Raw genomic sequence first — 14,915 nt, forward strand, 5'->3', positions numbered from 1 at the left:
TGCATGCACTAGCTACATGTGGAGTGTAGATGGAAGCTTGACATGTCATCTTTTGTTACACACACTTGAGATGTGGTGTATTGGTCTCAGGTGCACTAAGTACGATTACGAAATGAATTACACTATTCTTATATTTTATTTATTCCTTCATTTGTATTCAGTGTTTATTTGTGGTATTATTTCTGGTGGGTTTTTAGTTATCTAGATTTTCTTGAAATGGTTAATTGACAAACATTAAATGACAATTATAGAACTTCTTCCTCATACTAACTGCACAAGTCAGCAGATAAGTATACCTAAATCAGATAAGTGTATCAGATTTACTGTTGGTGGATGCTGTATTTTAAAGCTGCAGTCTCATCAAACAACACTAGATGGTGCCCCAGTACCCTTACACATGTTCTAATGAAATAAAAGAAAATGCAATAAAAATGCATAATGAATATCAAGTAATATAACCTTCAGTGTCATCCTCAGTCAAGGACCTTGGATATACTGTTTCTGCAAGCAAACGAAAGAATATTCTGGGTTCAGCTCTATAACTGACACTCTGTCCTGGTAGGGAAAGCTGAAATTAGCTTCATGGATTTTTGCATTGTTCAAGGGCAACAGAGAAGATGAAGCCTTGGCTTTGCCAACAGTGTTGTATTTCAAAATCCATCTGCCTCCATCTAAATATACCTCTGATCAGAAATAAGGTTTTAGCTTGTAGCATATTAGGAATCACAAATAACCCGTAATTTAAGTATTTTACCCCGTCTAATGACATAACCTTTGATTCCTCTTATTTTGATTCCTACAACACAATTATTTCCCAAACATTTAATTTCAAATAAACATAGGCTACATTGCAAATGTATTTTCAAAGGTTTCTATGCTTTCATGGTCTATGTATGCACAGTTAGGCCTACATTATCTAGTTTAGGAGTACATTTAGATAAAATGGCAAATGGGAACATCTCTTCATAACATAGGCTTGCCTTACATTAGAGATTGAAAGAAAAACATTTGCATTGGTCCATTCTGGTTCCTCTGCTACTTCACCCTATATCATGAATGAAAAAGACTGGAATAGAGTTGCAAGATAAATACATGCACTCATCCAATATTTGTCCTGCTATAATCAGATCATGGATAGAGTAGATATAACAACATAAGACCACTGCTCCTTTAAGACCTCACATCCTCTCTACTACTGGCAACCCCCCCACCCCCAACAGCCAGTGTACACACACACACACACACACACACACACACACACAAACACCACACACACACACACACACACACACACTACCATCACCAGCCCCACCTATGCTTTCCAAGCCCTGATGTAGTAGATCATATTGACTTCTTCCTGTCTGACTCCTCACCGAATTGTCCCATTCAGGACCCCAAGGTCCACTTTACCGTCGTTCTACCAGGAACACAAAGGGACATAGGACGCTCCACACAAAATCATTGCAAGGTAAGCCTGGTGTTCTTAATTGAGATCTTTACTTTTAAAAGTGTGTATAGGTAATAGCTTTTACATTTTACACAATGCTTTTATGCTTTTACACAATGCCTTTTGAACAATGTATGGACAGTGTTAGTGCACAAATTAAAATGGTGTGAACATCTCTTTTGTTGAGCACTTTTATTGGTTTAATTATAGACAATTATGCATGGTAATGGCAGTCATTCCCTCAAAATTGGTTTGGAAACTTGGAGGAGTTTAACTCCTTCAGTCAAATATGATCTGCAAGTTCATCTGAAATGTTATAGCCAATAAAATATGTATTTAAGTTGCAACCTAGTTGTAAAAGGTCATGAATGTGCAGGTATTCAGTGACAGTGGCTTAGGTAGGCAAAACAAATCTGTCACTAGGGTCACTTATTTCAGATGCATGTCATTTGGATTTACAGTCACAGTGCTAGCCTGCAGTATACAATACATGTTGCACAAAACACTTGCAATGAACGCATTTTCCTCAAGTATTCATGGCTCTGTTTGTTGAACATTAGGTAGATTTACCAAAAAGGAGGAAATCAGACTTTGGCAATATCAGCACTTGCGCATGCCTAATACATAGGCGATGCACATTTTCGCGCCTGGCTATTAGTGCAATGTCATATTTATAGAGGAATGGATAATGATTGATGTGTGGTGCAATATAAAGTAGCACTTAAGCTCTCTGTTAATAACAAATGGCATATCCTACAGACTGCTGGTTAGAGCTGCACTCGCCCTGTACTGGAGGAGGAAGCTGGCAGACAATACCATGTTCGTTTAAGGGTTACCCGTAACCACTTGCTAAACAATGTTTCTTTTTCTAGAAGATTGTTTTTGTCGTTTTTGCTTTGTGATCAATATAGTATGGAGAAGATATATATTTTTTTTTAAATCAGAGTGCTTTCTTCATGTTTCTGTAAACTGGTTAAGACACACATGTACAATCACTCCCCTACTTTCGACTGTTACCATGTTCCCAATACTAGTATGGGTGTGGTAATCGCCGGGTGAATTGACTAAATTTCGCAAGTTTGACGCGGCGGTGTCCTAATTTTAGGATAATATCGGATATAGGACATACTTTGCATTTCAGAATCTGCTTCACTTAGGAAATATGAATGGTGTCTAAAGGTGGATTCATCTTCAACGTTACTTTAAATTGCCTTTCTCAGCACGTAAGTTTGCTGGCGTTGTTCATGACACCACAAGTAGCTAGCTTGCTACCTAGCTAAGTAGCTGCTGTAAAATAAGACAGCTGGTTAGCAGGCTAAATTAGCTATATAATGGCTAACTAACTCGATGGTTAACCACACTATAAGAGTTTGTTACAACTGTAATATTACTTAATGATTTATCTGTTATTTGATCAAGACGAATATTCAACAAGTTACGGTTAGTTTTCACGTAGCCAGGCCTGTTAGCTTAGGTGGGTCTCCTGTATCCTTTCGCTTAACTTGGCGTTCAGTGCAACCTGTGGGATAACGCAACCTTAGTTCTCTCTAATGTTTTTTAGTCAGGCTTAAACTTCTTATAGTTTACAATCAGTGTAATTATCAGGTTAGCTCTGTATAACATTACAGCCAATTACACTGTGATATTGATGGCATAACTGTATGAAATACCTTTATCCATCCAGCTAGTTAGCGAACGCTTGCTAATTAGCCATGGTGTGAATGTTTTCACTGAAATCAGCTGGGTTGTTTGCTCGGTAACGTTAACTGGTTTTGTTCTTGGTCTCAACTGATCACTGAAGTGATCACGTCTAATTTTCTTTCAATTAACTAGAATTGCCAGTTGCATTTACATTATGCATTCGATCGTTGTATGGTTGACAAATAACGGGAGTCTCCATGGCATTCCACACCATGTTAGGGTTTTTAGCTATCTTGCTATTTAGATAGCTAAACATAGCTCATTCAACGTCACCTCGCGAACGTTCTTGACACTTGTTAATGCCAAATTTCAAATGCCAGAAGCTCTGCTGGTAGTTTACCTTGTCCTATCAACGGAACCTACACGGTCCACCGATTATGTTTGAATTTTGTGTCTGTGCCACCCATGGCTGAATGGTAACGTTATACTCAGTGACCCACACACTGTGATTTGTGCCTGTGTTCTTATTTAAATAATTTGTAGACCAAATTTACCTCAGAAGAAATTGGTAAATGATGGTAACGTGAACTTGTTGAATTATGTTCCTATTGTTAGAGATTGTCACCCCGAATGGTTAACAATGCAGCTGATCATGCGCTGTCAAATGTGAGTGTACACCCGTGTTCAGTTGGTGGACTCGAATCAGCGTTACTTTCGGCTGGATTGTTTATGAAAGCATTGCGAACAACTAGCTTCCTGTTGTGCAGGAACATTACAGTACGCAAAAAAGAAATACTACCGTTAGTTCCCTGATGAAGTTCAGTGACAAAAAAGAGGAGAGCATGACCTATCACACACAAGGTCACACCCAGCTGCATTTCCTGTAGTTGACACTTCTCCACTGTTTTTAAAGGGTATCTCCAGTATTGCACCACCAGCCTAGTAAAAAGTAGGCCCAAGCAAGCATGTAAGGAATGGATAGAGTGAAATGAGTCATGAGTGATTCATAGCAATGTCATTGTCTTGGTTTGGTTGGGAGAGCTTTAAGAACCCACCTGTCTTATTGCCACTGATATGTGAGCAGCTACCCCGATGTTATGAGTGGCAGAACACTGGCATCACCAGACCTGGAAGTGATGCAGGCTAGTCTATGCTTGTCTAGTTCTGTGGCTGGAGAGTGCACCGGCATCACTGAGAGCAGTCTGAGTGTTTTAGGAAGTGGCACCAGACTTTGGTTAAACCTGTTGTCGTGAGAGACTACGCCAAGCAGTTCTTCCTCCTTCAAAACAACGAGAGTTAGTTTTTTTTGTGCATTTAGTCTCTTGTGTCTTTGCTGTGGCTTTTGAGTATGGGTTACATCCACAGCGCTCCTGCCCACTGTCACCACAGGCTGTGCGTCCAGCCTGGCGACAATGACGTGTTTGCGTCTGGTCATAGCTTTAAATAAGCAGAAGAATGTCCTCAGTGGAAACTCTAGCCAGCTAAATCATACATCCTTGGTGGAAGCAAATTCATGCCAGACCTCCCTTGTACATCAAGTCAGGGGTGAAAATGCGTTATCTGTGTGTGTGTGTGTATGTGTTGTAGGTGTCAGCAGCAGTGGGCTGTGGAGTGAAGACCCCAGCAGAGGACCATGAGCGAGCTGGAGCAGTTGCGCCAAGAGGCGGAGCAGCTTCGGAATCAGATCCGAGTAAGTGTGTGTGTGTGTGGGGGGCAAGACAGGGACGGACGAGGGCACAGAGGGCCTGGGGGGTCCACTCTAATGGTCAAGTGTCCAGCCCGAGGTAATAAAGAGGCACCATAATTCTGGAGAGCGGTCGCCATTGATAAGGGCGTGTGTTTGGACATAAGCTTATTGGCAGAAAGTGCTCTCATGTGTAAAGGCACTTTCACATGAAGTATTCCCACAAAATCATGCAGGTGATTTAAATACATGTATTCTTATTAGTCTTTACACACTGATGACGGAATTTGTTTACTCTCTAATGTATTTTTCATCACAGCAAATTTTGTTCTTACTGTATGTGAAGACTAATAAGAACACATGTATTTTAATTGCCAGCGTAATTTCATGCTGATATATTTCATCCAAAAATTTCGGACCTGATGTGAAAGGGCCTTAAGGCTCTTACCTAAATGTGCCTGTTCTTGCTGACAGATAGCAGACATATCCCAGAGTAGAGCAACATCAGTAAATCCCCTTGGTTAGCAGGATTCACTTTACGTTTCAAATTTGTGTTTGTCAGGTTTAGCTCTTTGTAAACAGAAGCTGGTCATACAAAATTACAAATATTTAAGATTGTGTAATGTTCCCCCATTATGTGCAAGCAGGCTCAGTAGTAATATTAGGCCAATATTTATGGAGTTCTATCTTCGGTTCAGAAGATCAGTCATCTCCAGTGCTTTTGACTCCTCTGGAGTTGCTAAATTGACTCTTTTCTTGAACCAGGTGGTGTGATTTAAGGAGTGCTTTCACCTGAAATGGTGCATAATTAACCAGGTTAAAAATTTGGACAATCTACACCCCCTAAGTTTACTTGAAGTACATTAGGTTATACAGTAGATTCACCACATCAAGCACCCTACATGCAAGAACAGGGTACTAAAGGAAATGTGTTGCTCTTACTGGATATTATATGTATATATTTGTCCTGTATATCAGATACCTGTACATATGACAGCATTTAGTTTTGCTTTAGTATTGCTTTCTGTGTGCAGAAGAACCACAGTTCAGTAATGGCTTGCAGCAGGCCACTGTCTGATTCACATTTACATGACTTTCCCCATTAATGCCTCCAATGAATTCATAATGAGGATCAGTGTTGGGCGGGTGCATGGGGTCTTTGTGAATGAAGTGAAAGCTGTGATTAAAAGAAAAGGGTGACTGGGGAGCCAGTTTTACATAAGGCTGAGTGACGGCAGCACACATTTTTACTCTCTTTCCTCACTCTTCAGGATGCCAGGAAAGCCTGTAGTGACTCCAGTCTGTCCCAGGTAATAACCAGCTCAACCCTTCAGTGCTCACTCTCCCTATCTCCATCTCTCTCTATCTCTGTCTCATTCTCTATCTCTCTATAGACCCTTTCAACAAGGTAAACAAAAACAATGCTTGAACGTTCTATTTGGGCCCCAATCTACTTCCTCTGCATTAAGATAACATATGGAATGTTAAAAAGGAAGTCTTGTGGGGCCAACTATGATGCTGATAATGGAACTCTCTTGAAAGGATCCATAGCTCCCTCTCTCAATCTATCTCTCTCACACTCACTCTTTCCTACACATATACACCCACACACAGATACTCACTCCCACCCAAAAGAACCATTTAAGAGAAGTCTTCACGGAAAGAGAGGAAATTCTATGCTTCTTCTCCACTGGCCTGTTTTCAGTAGCTACCATAGCCCAGGCATGCCACACTGCTGCTAACCTACATGTGGAACATGCTCTTAAGTGCTCTGAAATATTAAACACCATCCAGCATGCCAAGGTCTTCCATCAAAATTTAAACATCATCTACCCTTGTGGGTTGGTGTCTGTTTTTTAAATCCATCATTTCAGAGAGGTTTTCTGTTTTGTACTTCTGTATCCATATCGCTGTCTGTTTCAGGCAAATAAGTGGTTGATTCGCCATTGCCAGTGGTTGACATCGCTGTTAGCGCTTAAGTGATAAAGTTCCAAGTTCAGTGTCTGCACCTGGAGACACAGAATGTTCTAGAGGGGGGGGGGGGCGGGCGTTATGTCCACACTGTTGTATAAAAATAATTGGCTAAAATAGTCTGTTTGGTAAGTAGACATGTCAATGACGTTGTTCCCCCCCTCTTGGGCTCCTCCGTCAGATCACGGCCGGTCTGGATTCAGTGGGGCGGATCCAGATGAGGACCCGGCGGACCCTCCGCGGCCACCTTGCCAAAATCTACGCCATGCACTGGGCCACTGATTCCAGGTCAGTGCTCCGTGTCAGGGAGGTTGGAGGGGCGGTGGGGGTAGGGGGTGAGAGAGGACCTGGGGTGGGGAGGGGAGGAGGAGGGAAGGGAGGGGGGTGAGGGATGGAGGATGTCTCTACAGAGCGCGGCCAGCGCTGTCAGCTCTCTCACTCAATTATACATGAAACGGCTCCCGACTCAGGGGGTATCCTGAGATCATTCTCTCTCCCGTGGCCACCCCCCACCCCTCCTCCTCCATGGTTATCGGCTTCCTTCCCCCACACACACACACACACACACACACACACATTCTCTCACTGAAGCACACCCAAAGCTCACACACATAGATTCATATCCCTCCCTCTAATGCCCCCTGCATCTGTGTTCCAGCAGAAGGGCAGGGAGCTGGGTGCCAACTGCCCCTCTGCTGTGTGAAGGTCGCCGGGGCTCTCTCATATGTTGCCATATGTGTTACTCACATCTTAGAAATGCTGTCCTTGACCCCTTGGTGTGTGTGTGTGTGTGTGTGTGTGTGTGTGTGTGTGTGTGTGTGTGTGTGTGTGTGTGTGTGTGTGTGTGGCCTTTCCAACGTGCAGGCTCCTTGTCAGTGCTTCCCAAGATGGCAAACTGATCATTTGGGACAGCTACACCACAAACAAGGTAATTGTGCCAGGCTATGACTGTTGGTGAAAACCATATATGTATTATATAGAATTAGAGAGAGGGAGGAAGTACTGCCCCCATTCATTTCAGTAGACCATGCTTGGCTAGCTACGGCAGCCAAAAAAGTTAAAAATTCACCGCCACCATCTTTTTCAAAATGCCGTTTCACAGGGCTCATTTCCGTCACCAGCTAGAGTTAGCTAATTGGGTGTCACATTACAGCTGGAGACAGTGTAGAGTACAACAGTATGTCATCGATGCAGATTGATAGTTGAGCTGGCAATTATCTGCTGGGAGGATCAGCCAATCCACATTGATGACATATTTGTGGCCATCAGAAATGTGGCACCTAATTGGCTTGTTTGTGAAAATGGGGCCAGAAGTGAGCACATGTCAGACAGCAGTTTTAAAGATGGTGGCAGCCAACTTGGAAGCTAATTGGCTAAAGCTAACCCTCCATATCCTGAGGAAAATACCCAGACTTAAAACACAGCTCACTATCTGGTGCGTTTCCCAATTCTGCTACCTGGGCCCATATTGCTTCTCAAAAACGCAAAAGATGGCAAAAGGCCTTGTTCAGCCCAATCCAAGTCAGGCAAAGGGTGCTATGAAATTGCTTGCATAAGTTGCCTTGCATGTCATCTGAGTGAGCTGATGGTAACAATGGTGCGTGCGCGTGTGTGTGTGTGTGTGTGTGTGTTTTGCCAGATGCATGCCATCCCCCTGCGCTCCTCCTGGGTGATGACCTGTGCCTACGCTCCCTCTGGCAACTACGTGGCCTGCGGAGGCCTGGACAACATCTGCTCCATCTACAGCCTGAAGACCCGCGAGGGCAACGTCCGTGTCACCCGCGAGCTGCCTGGCCACACAGGTCAGTCCGAGTGGAACGCCTGTGGCCGCCACGGCCCTCGCATCACGTCCTCCCAGAGGCCACTGGCGCATGTTTTAGATGCTGTCGATAGGGCCGGAGTGCTTACAAGACTCGTGTAGCTCAAATGTCCAGCGCTCTGGCAAGGCCAAAGTCACAGGGTTCAGGGTTAAGGGCGCCACCGCTGTGAAGCGCTGCTGAAATAAGACCTCACCGCAGGCCGATGTCAGTCTCTGTGCGTAGAGCCTGATGACGAGAGAGCGAAGTCCGTGAAATTAACCTCTCTTGCAGGGTTTGATTGGATTTAGCCACATTTGTTCCCAAATTGGGTAGTTGTGAGCGGATTTCATGCCTTGCTCCTCTTCTGATGTGGATGGACCTAGTGAATATCAAGACAGACGGGCCACTGTGACAGTCTAAGTATCGTCATGCTGTGCTGTTGGGAGCTGATTTTAGTCAGTGACTGACACGCTGAATAAACAGTCATGTTGTTAATGTTGTAGTACACAGTGAAATGGCTGAACATGTTGACGTTTGCATTGAAAATCCAGTGTCCAGTGATACTGTAGTCAGTACAGTGCGCCTGACCCCCTTGTCTGTGTCTGTGTGTGTATGTGCAGGTTACTTGTCCTGTTGTCGCTTCCTGGATGACAGCCAGATCCTCACCAGTTCAGGAGACACCACATGGTGAGTTCAGAGCCGAGAGGCGGCAGATCTGACATTTAACATTCACAGCCTAACCTTTCGTCGTGCCGCTGCTAGCCACGCGGCAGCAGCTGTGACGTGCACTCCTACTCCACACACTGTACTGCCATTTACCGCTGCGTCTCCTAGAGCAGGCTAAATTGGGCCATTTGTTCAGATGATGATGATTATGATGCCATGGTTTATTCCGGCACTGCCTTTGTGCAGGAAGGCTTAGGTTGCATCGCTAATGTTAATGAAATATTGAAATGCTCCCTAGGCAGAGTGCCTGTTGATGTTTGTTAAAGACATTTTTGAGTTCCTTGTTAGTCAAAGTCCATGGTCCTAGTTAGCGTTCTTAAGACATGCGCACACACACTCTCACACACAAACACTCATCTAACCAGAGGGCGGTGGCTGGGATAAATATTTTATTGGGACAGAAAACCAGCTGACGTGTGTGTGTGTGCGTGTGCGTGTGTGTGTGCGTGTGTGTGTGCGTGTGTGTGTGCGTGTGTGTGTGTGTGCGTGTGTGTGTGTGTGTGTGTGCGCATCATTCCCTCTGATGCTGTACGTCATGCTCTGGTGCTCTAAACCCCGCTCCCCGTGCCCCCTTTCTCTTGCAGTGCATTATGGGACATCGAGACAGGCCAGCAGGCCACCAGCTTCACCGGCCACAGCGGCGACGTCATGAGCCTGTCTCTCAGCCCAGACACACGCACCTTCGTGTCCGGGGCCTGCGACGCCTCCGCCAAGCTGTGGGACATCCGCGACGGCATGTGCAGACAGTCCTTCATCGGACACGTGTCCGACATCAACGCTGTCTGTGTGAGTGCCACAGTCTTTGTCTATCTGTCGTGTGTGTGTGTGTTGACATTTGCATGTGAGAGGTTACAAACGCCATATGCAGACGCACCATCCGCATGAGAGCCAGAATCCCTATCTTTGTGTGTGTGTGTAAGCATGCATTGGCATATTGGCTCGGCTTACACTACAACTTCAGACGCCTTGTGTAAGCACCATCCGTGTGCGTGTGCGTGTGCGTGCGCGTGCATGAGTAGGCAGTGTTTTCGCTGGAGCTTTGTCCAGCGCCTCTGTACAGTACTTGGGCATGATTCTGTGTGTGTGGACGTTCACACTTCTGCTCTGTGTGATTCTGATCACTATTTTGGGTTTCTGGTGTACATTCTGGTTATGGTGACATGACTACTGTATGAGCCATGATAGGTTATTCAAGTATGTGACGCATAATGTTGAAGTGCCTACTACCCTAAGGCGGTGGATCCCACTGACCAGCGGCAAGCAGCAGGTTTCTTATCGTTCTCTATGGTTCGGCAGCGGAACGGTGGCAGCGCTAGCGTAACACTAGCGTTGAACTTGAACGCTAGCGTAACAAGCTGAGCGTTGTACTTGATTCAACTTTCAAAGCGCAATGCGAGCATATTCAATTGTCAGTTTAGGCAAAGTGTTTGTGTTACTTAGCAACAAGATAGAACTTATTACGGTCTGAGCACTGCGTTACGCATGCCGCCTGCCGCTTGCCGCTGGCCAATGTGGTCCCCACCTAAGAGGCTTTTGAAAGCCCTGTCCTCGGTGTATGTACTGGTAGCACTGAGCGCACACATTAGACGCATACATCTCCTTTTGCATTGAGCTGGTGTGTGGTTGTTGATTGGTCCATTTCACCTTGACCCCTGCAGTTCTTCCCCAACGGGAACGCCTTCACCACGGGCTCGGACGACGCCACCTGCAGGCTGTTTGACCTGCGCGCCGACCAGGAGCTCATGATGTACTCCCATGACAACATCATCTGCGGCATCACCTCCGTGGCCTTCTCCAAGAGCGGCCGCCTGCTGCTGGCCGGATACGACGACTTCAACTGCAACGTGTGGGACACACTGAAGGGAGAGCGCATAGGTAGGACACACTGGTCAGGGCTGGGACCATCTCCACTGGGGTGATGTTCTTTAGAATGGTATTGTCATGACAACATGCATTCTCTAAACCCTTTGGAGCCTGTTTAAATGTATGAACTTGATAGTTCGTGTCATGTGATCATGTGAACTTGTAGTTCATAGTTGAAAGTGCAGGCTTGCCAAGTGAAGTTAACACACTGTCGCACAACTGTAAGCACACAGCACACACTGTTGTTGGTGCGTGCAGCAGCTATTTTAAGGAAATTGTGACCAGCTTTGAGTTTTTGAAGTGGATCAGTAGAATAGCTCCCCAGATGTAGCAAAGAAATACTTGACTTGTCAGAGATGAAGGAGGTTCTGCAATGATGTTGGCAGTCAATAGTTTGGTTGTTCTGGGCACCTTGTCTTGTCTAATTGCTGCTTGGGTTTCCCGTTTCCCCAGGTGTCCTGGCTGGTCATGACAACAGGGTCAGCTGCTTAGGGGTGACAGACGACGGCATGGCTGTGGCCACGGGCTCATGGGATAGCTTCCTGCGGATATGGAACTGATCTCCAGGGGGGCGGGCCCGCGGAGCAAAAGAGCAGGTCGGTCCGGTCCACAACGCGACCGCAGCACACAAGCCGCCGCCCCAGAGAAGCCAGCCTGCCCCTCCCCTCCCCTCCCCTCCCTACCACACCCAGCCCAACCCTAAACCCATAAAAACACCACATCCATAGACCCCCCCCCCCCCCCCCACCACTCTACCCCTGCCACCCCACATTACCCCCCCCACTCCATCCCAGGTGACCTGGTCCTCTACCGTCCCTGCTCTCCAATCCACCCCTCTTGAACGCCCTGACCCCCACCCTGACCCCTACCCACTCTGTCCAGTCTCACTAGAACCAGGCTTTCCACACATCCTAACTGTCTGTCCTAAAGAGACTAGAAGTTTCCCTCCTGAGGGGTCTCTGGGGGCTCGCCTCCCTCTGAGGGGCCCCTCCACCACCCACCCTGGGAGCCGAGAGGATATGATCCACATTTGTACATATACTTTGGCATTACGTGTGCTCGTGCGCATATAACATATGCACCTCTGACGTGTATGAATGCTTTCTGTGTGTGAAGTCGTCATAGTACGTTCCTGTTTGTCGTCCTGCTTGGATTTTTGTTTTGTCCCCCCCCCCCCCCCCTTTTCCCTTTATTTCCTTTTTCTTCGTCTAATATGTTTACGCGTATTTGCATTCACACGTGAACCGTTGATGCCGTTGGGAGTGCTCATGAGGGTCTGTCTGTGTGGCCGAGGAGGACGACGGCCCTGGCACTCGTTCTGACCTGCACTCGACATGTATGGTCACTCAACACCCACTTTTCACATTCGATCCTACGGTTCACCTCGTTGGATGTACTGAGGAATGAATGAACGAGTGAGTGAGTGAATGGAATTGAGCACCTGCACCCACGTTAGTTGCACTGTTGTAGAATGGGCTCTGTGCTGCTTCCTTGTTCTTCATACCCATACAAAACATGCCTGTAAATCACAATGAGCTGTGGTGCTAGTATCAACAAACGAAATTTGACCGTCGGTTTTTAGTTTACCTCTCGTCCGCTTCACATGTCCACTCGAGGCCTGTATCTGACGCCCCGAGCGTGTTAGCTAGTCACGTGTCTGTTCAGCACACACTACTCACAGCCTTGTACCTTTGTCGTGTGAAGTGCTCTTCAATGCTGGTACTGATAGCAAATCTCCCGCAGTGGACACTCAGACTGCAGTCTTAACAAGAGGCCTTTCTTTGTCATTACTGTGTGATCACTTTACTCTTGAGTTCAAGCCCCCCGCCTTCCTTTTTTGGTGCCAATATTAGCTTGGAAAATTCACCTATACTCAGCACACAGTAGCCAGTAAACGAAAATTGTGCCCACGCCTTCTCATACTCGGTTTGTTTTGTATGCTCAGGACCTCAGACCAGTGTTTACGGTTTAAGGTTGTATCAAGTGCACCCTCGAATGACAAGTATATTTACATGGGAAAGTGAACTCCAACAGCTAGCCTTACTGCCATAGCTCACTCTAATGGATGGGATAGCCTGATTACTTTTTTTTCGTGCCAGTTTGGAAGTTGATGGAATGAAAGCTGTGGTGGCACCATAAGTCGTGTCCTAAATGAGCACCGAGGTCAGTTTGCTCATAGCCGTATTTGAGTTTGCACTGTGTTGGCGCATACATGAGAACTCAGAAGACTGGTCACTGTCTAGCCTGTATTTCAGGGCCAGCCTGATGGAAAAACGAAGAGTGTCCAGTCCACACTTAAAACCGACAGGCTTTGCCCTTAAATATTTTAATCAAGAGTATTTCTCACTGAGGTGCAGCCATGGCCAAATGGTATCACACTGTGAAAGATTTTAAATAGGTAATTGCTCTATGGCCTGTACTTGTGAAGCAGATGCTTACGTTGAAAGGTAGGATTTCAAATAATGCTTTGAATGTTTTCTTTTCTGAAAGAAACTAAATTAATTTATAAATTGACATGTAAAATACTAGATGGCGTCAAGGTGGCATAGTGTTGAAGGTAGAATTAAATAATAGAAATAATTCAATAATTCATCATTATGAATTTACACAATGAAGAAAGAAATATATATTTAGTTTACTGTCAACAGCAACTGTCTGCACTATAAGCATACTACACAGCCTTCATAATTATGAGTATTTGGACTGGTCAGTAAAGCGGCATCATTAGAATAAATGGCTGGCAGGAATCCACAAGTGTAGGCAACTGCTGTGTGGAAGACTATCAAAGGGTCATTTAGAGAAGACATCAACATTTTAACAGCTCACTTTTAAGTGTCAAATCAGTTTTAGGGGCACATTGTTTTTTTATGAATGTCCCCGTCTGAGTGTGTAGATAGAGAAGATAAGCACTAGCCAAGAACCCATAGAAGTCATGTTGAGAGTGACAAGTGTACAAAATAAGTGTTTTTTTTCCCGGAGAGAAAGAACTGCTCAGTAGTTTTGGGAAGGAGAGGGGTGTAGTGTGACCATAAGTGAAGTTCTTATTTGGCGTGGTGATGTTTTTGGTGCCAAAGTGTTTCCAGGAGCCCATGCCGGAGTGCTGAGACGATTGCCTCATCGGAATTCTTATCAACCACGTGATAAAAACAAGCCTGCCAGGAAGTGAACTGGCTGGTCTTGCAGAGAGAGAGAGAGAGAGAGAGAGAGAGAAAAGAAGAGTGTGGGGTGAGAGACTGAGAGGAGAAAGTGCAGTCGGCTCTTTACACAGAGATGTTTCTATACTGCCACATTAAAAAGCTTCCTGGCGACACACAAGTAGAGCACACATACATACACTGAGCATTCCAGATTTGCAGACAAGCGTGCATGTGTGTATGTGTGTATTGTAGCACAGTCATTGTCAGGAAATCATTAACTTTTTGTTTTTAAAAAAACTTTTTATGTGGTTTCACAGTTTTTGCGATGCTTTCTGTATGCATCTATTGCTTTTGCAAAGTCTTCATAACACTGATGGGCGCGTTTCACTCTGAGGTGGGCCACAAGCCCCAGACTAGAATCACAGCTGTCGTTTACAAAAAAGAAATGTAGAGTTAAACTTAATGTGAAATTCAGAAGACGTCCAAGACAAATGGACCAGTATTAACAGGTAAAGCGTAAGTGGTATATCAGTGAATGTGCCTGTAAAAGTCATGACCACTTTTTTTTTTTTTTTCCCTTTTTTTAATCTTTTTTTTTTAATCCTCTGTGACCTCTACAACACAACTGCAGTATTTTTAATATTTTT

At 45.2% G+C, this 14,915-nt stretch overlaps 1 protein-coding gene across 2 annotated transcripts; it reads left to right on the forward strand.

Annotated features, from left to right (window-relative positions):
- The first annotated feature begins 1,371 nt into the window (after nt 1-1,371).
- On the forward strand, nt 1,372-14,329 carry gnb4a (guanine nucleotide binding protein (G protein), beta polypeptide 4a). Of its 2 annotated transcripts, none has more exons than XM_042077172.1 (10): nt 1,372-1,468; nt 4,676-4,778; nt 6,044-6,082; nt 6,925-7,031; nt 7,608-7,671; nt 8,383-8,545; nt 9,163-9,229; nt 9,853-10,054; nt 10,927-11,143; nt 11,585-14,329. In XM_042077172.1, exons 2-10 carry the CDS (start codon nt 4,722-4,724, stop codon nt 11,689-11,691), a joined length of 1,023 nt encoding a protein of 340 aa, XP_041933106.1. In that variant the 5' UTR covers nt 1,372-1,468; nt 4,676-4,721; the 3' UTR covers nt 11,692-14,329. The 2 variants fall into 2 exon arrangements, with proteins under 2 accessions (XP_041933106.1, XP_041933017.1); XM_042077083.1 differs by lacking the exon at nt 1,372-1,468 and adding an exon at nt 2,440-2,670.
- The last annotated feature ends 586 nt before the right edge of the window (nt 14,330-14,915 follow it).

The sequence above is a fragment of the Alosa sapidissima genome, chromosome 1 (genome assembly GCF_018492685.1).
Source record: "Alosa sapidissima isolate fAloSap1 chromosome 1, fAloSap1.pri, whole genome shotgun sequence".
NCBI lineage: Eukaryota > Metazoa > Chordata > Actinopteri > Clupeiformes > Clupeidae > Alosa > Alosa sapidissima.

Excerpts from the sequence above, each read along its gene's own strand:
- gnb4a (XM_042077172.1), top strand. The coding sequence starts at position 4,722 with ATGAGCGAGCTGGAGCAGTTGCGCCAAGAGGCGGAGCAGCTTCGGAAT. Across the intron at positions 7,672-8,382 it reads ACAGCTACACCACAAACAAG|ATGCATGCCATCCCCCTGCG; the intron begins GTAATTGTGCCA and ends GTGTTTTGCCAG. Across the intron at positions 8,546-9,162 it reads CGAGCTGCCTGGCCACACAG|GTTACTTGTCCTGTTGTCGC; the intron begins GTCAGTCCGAGT and ends GTGTATGTGCAG.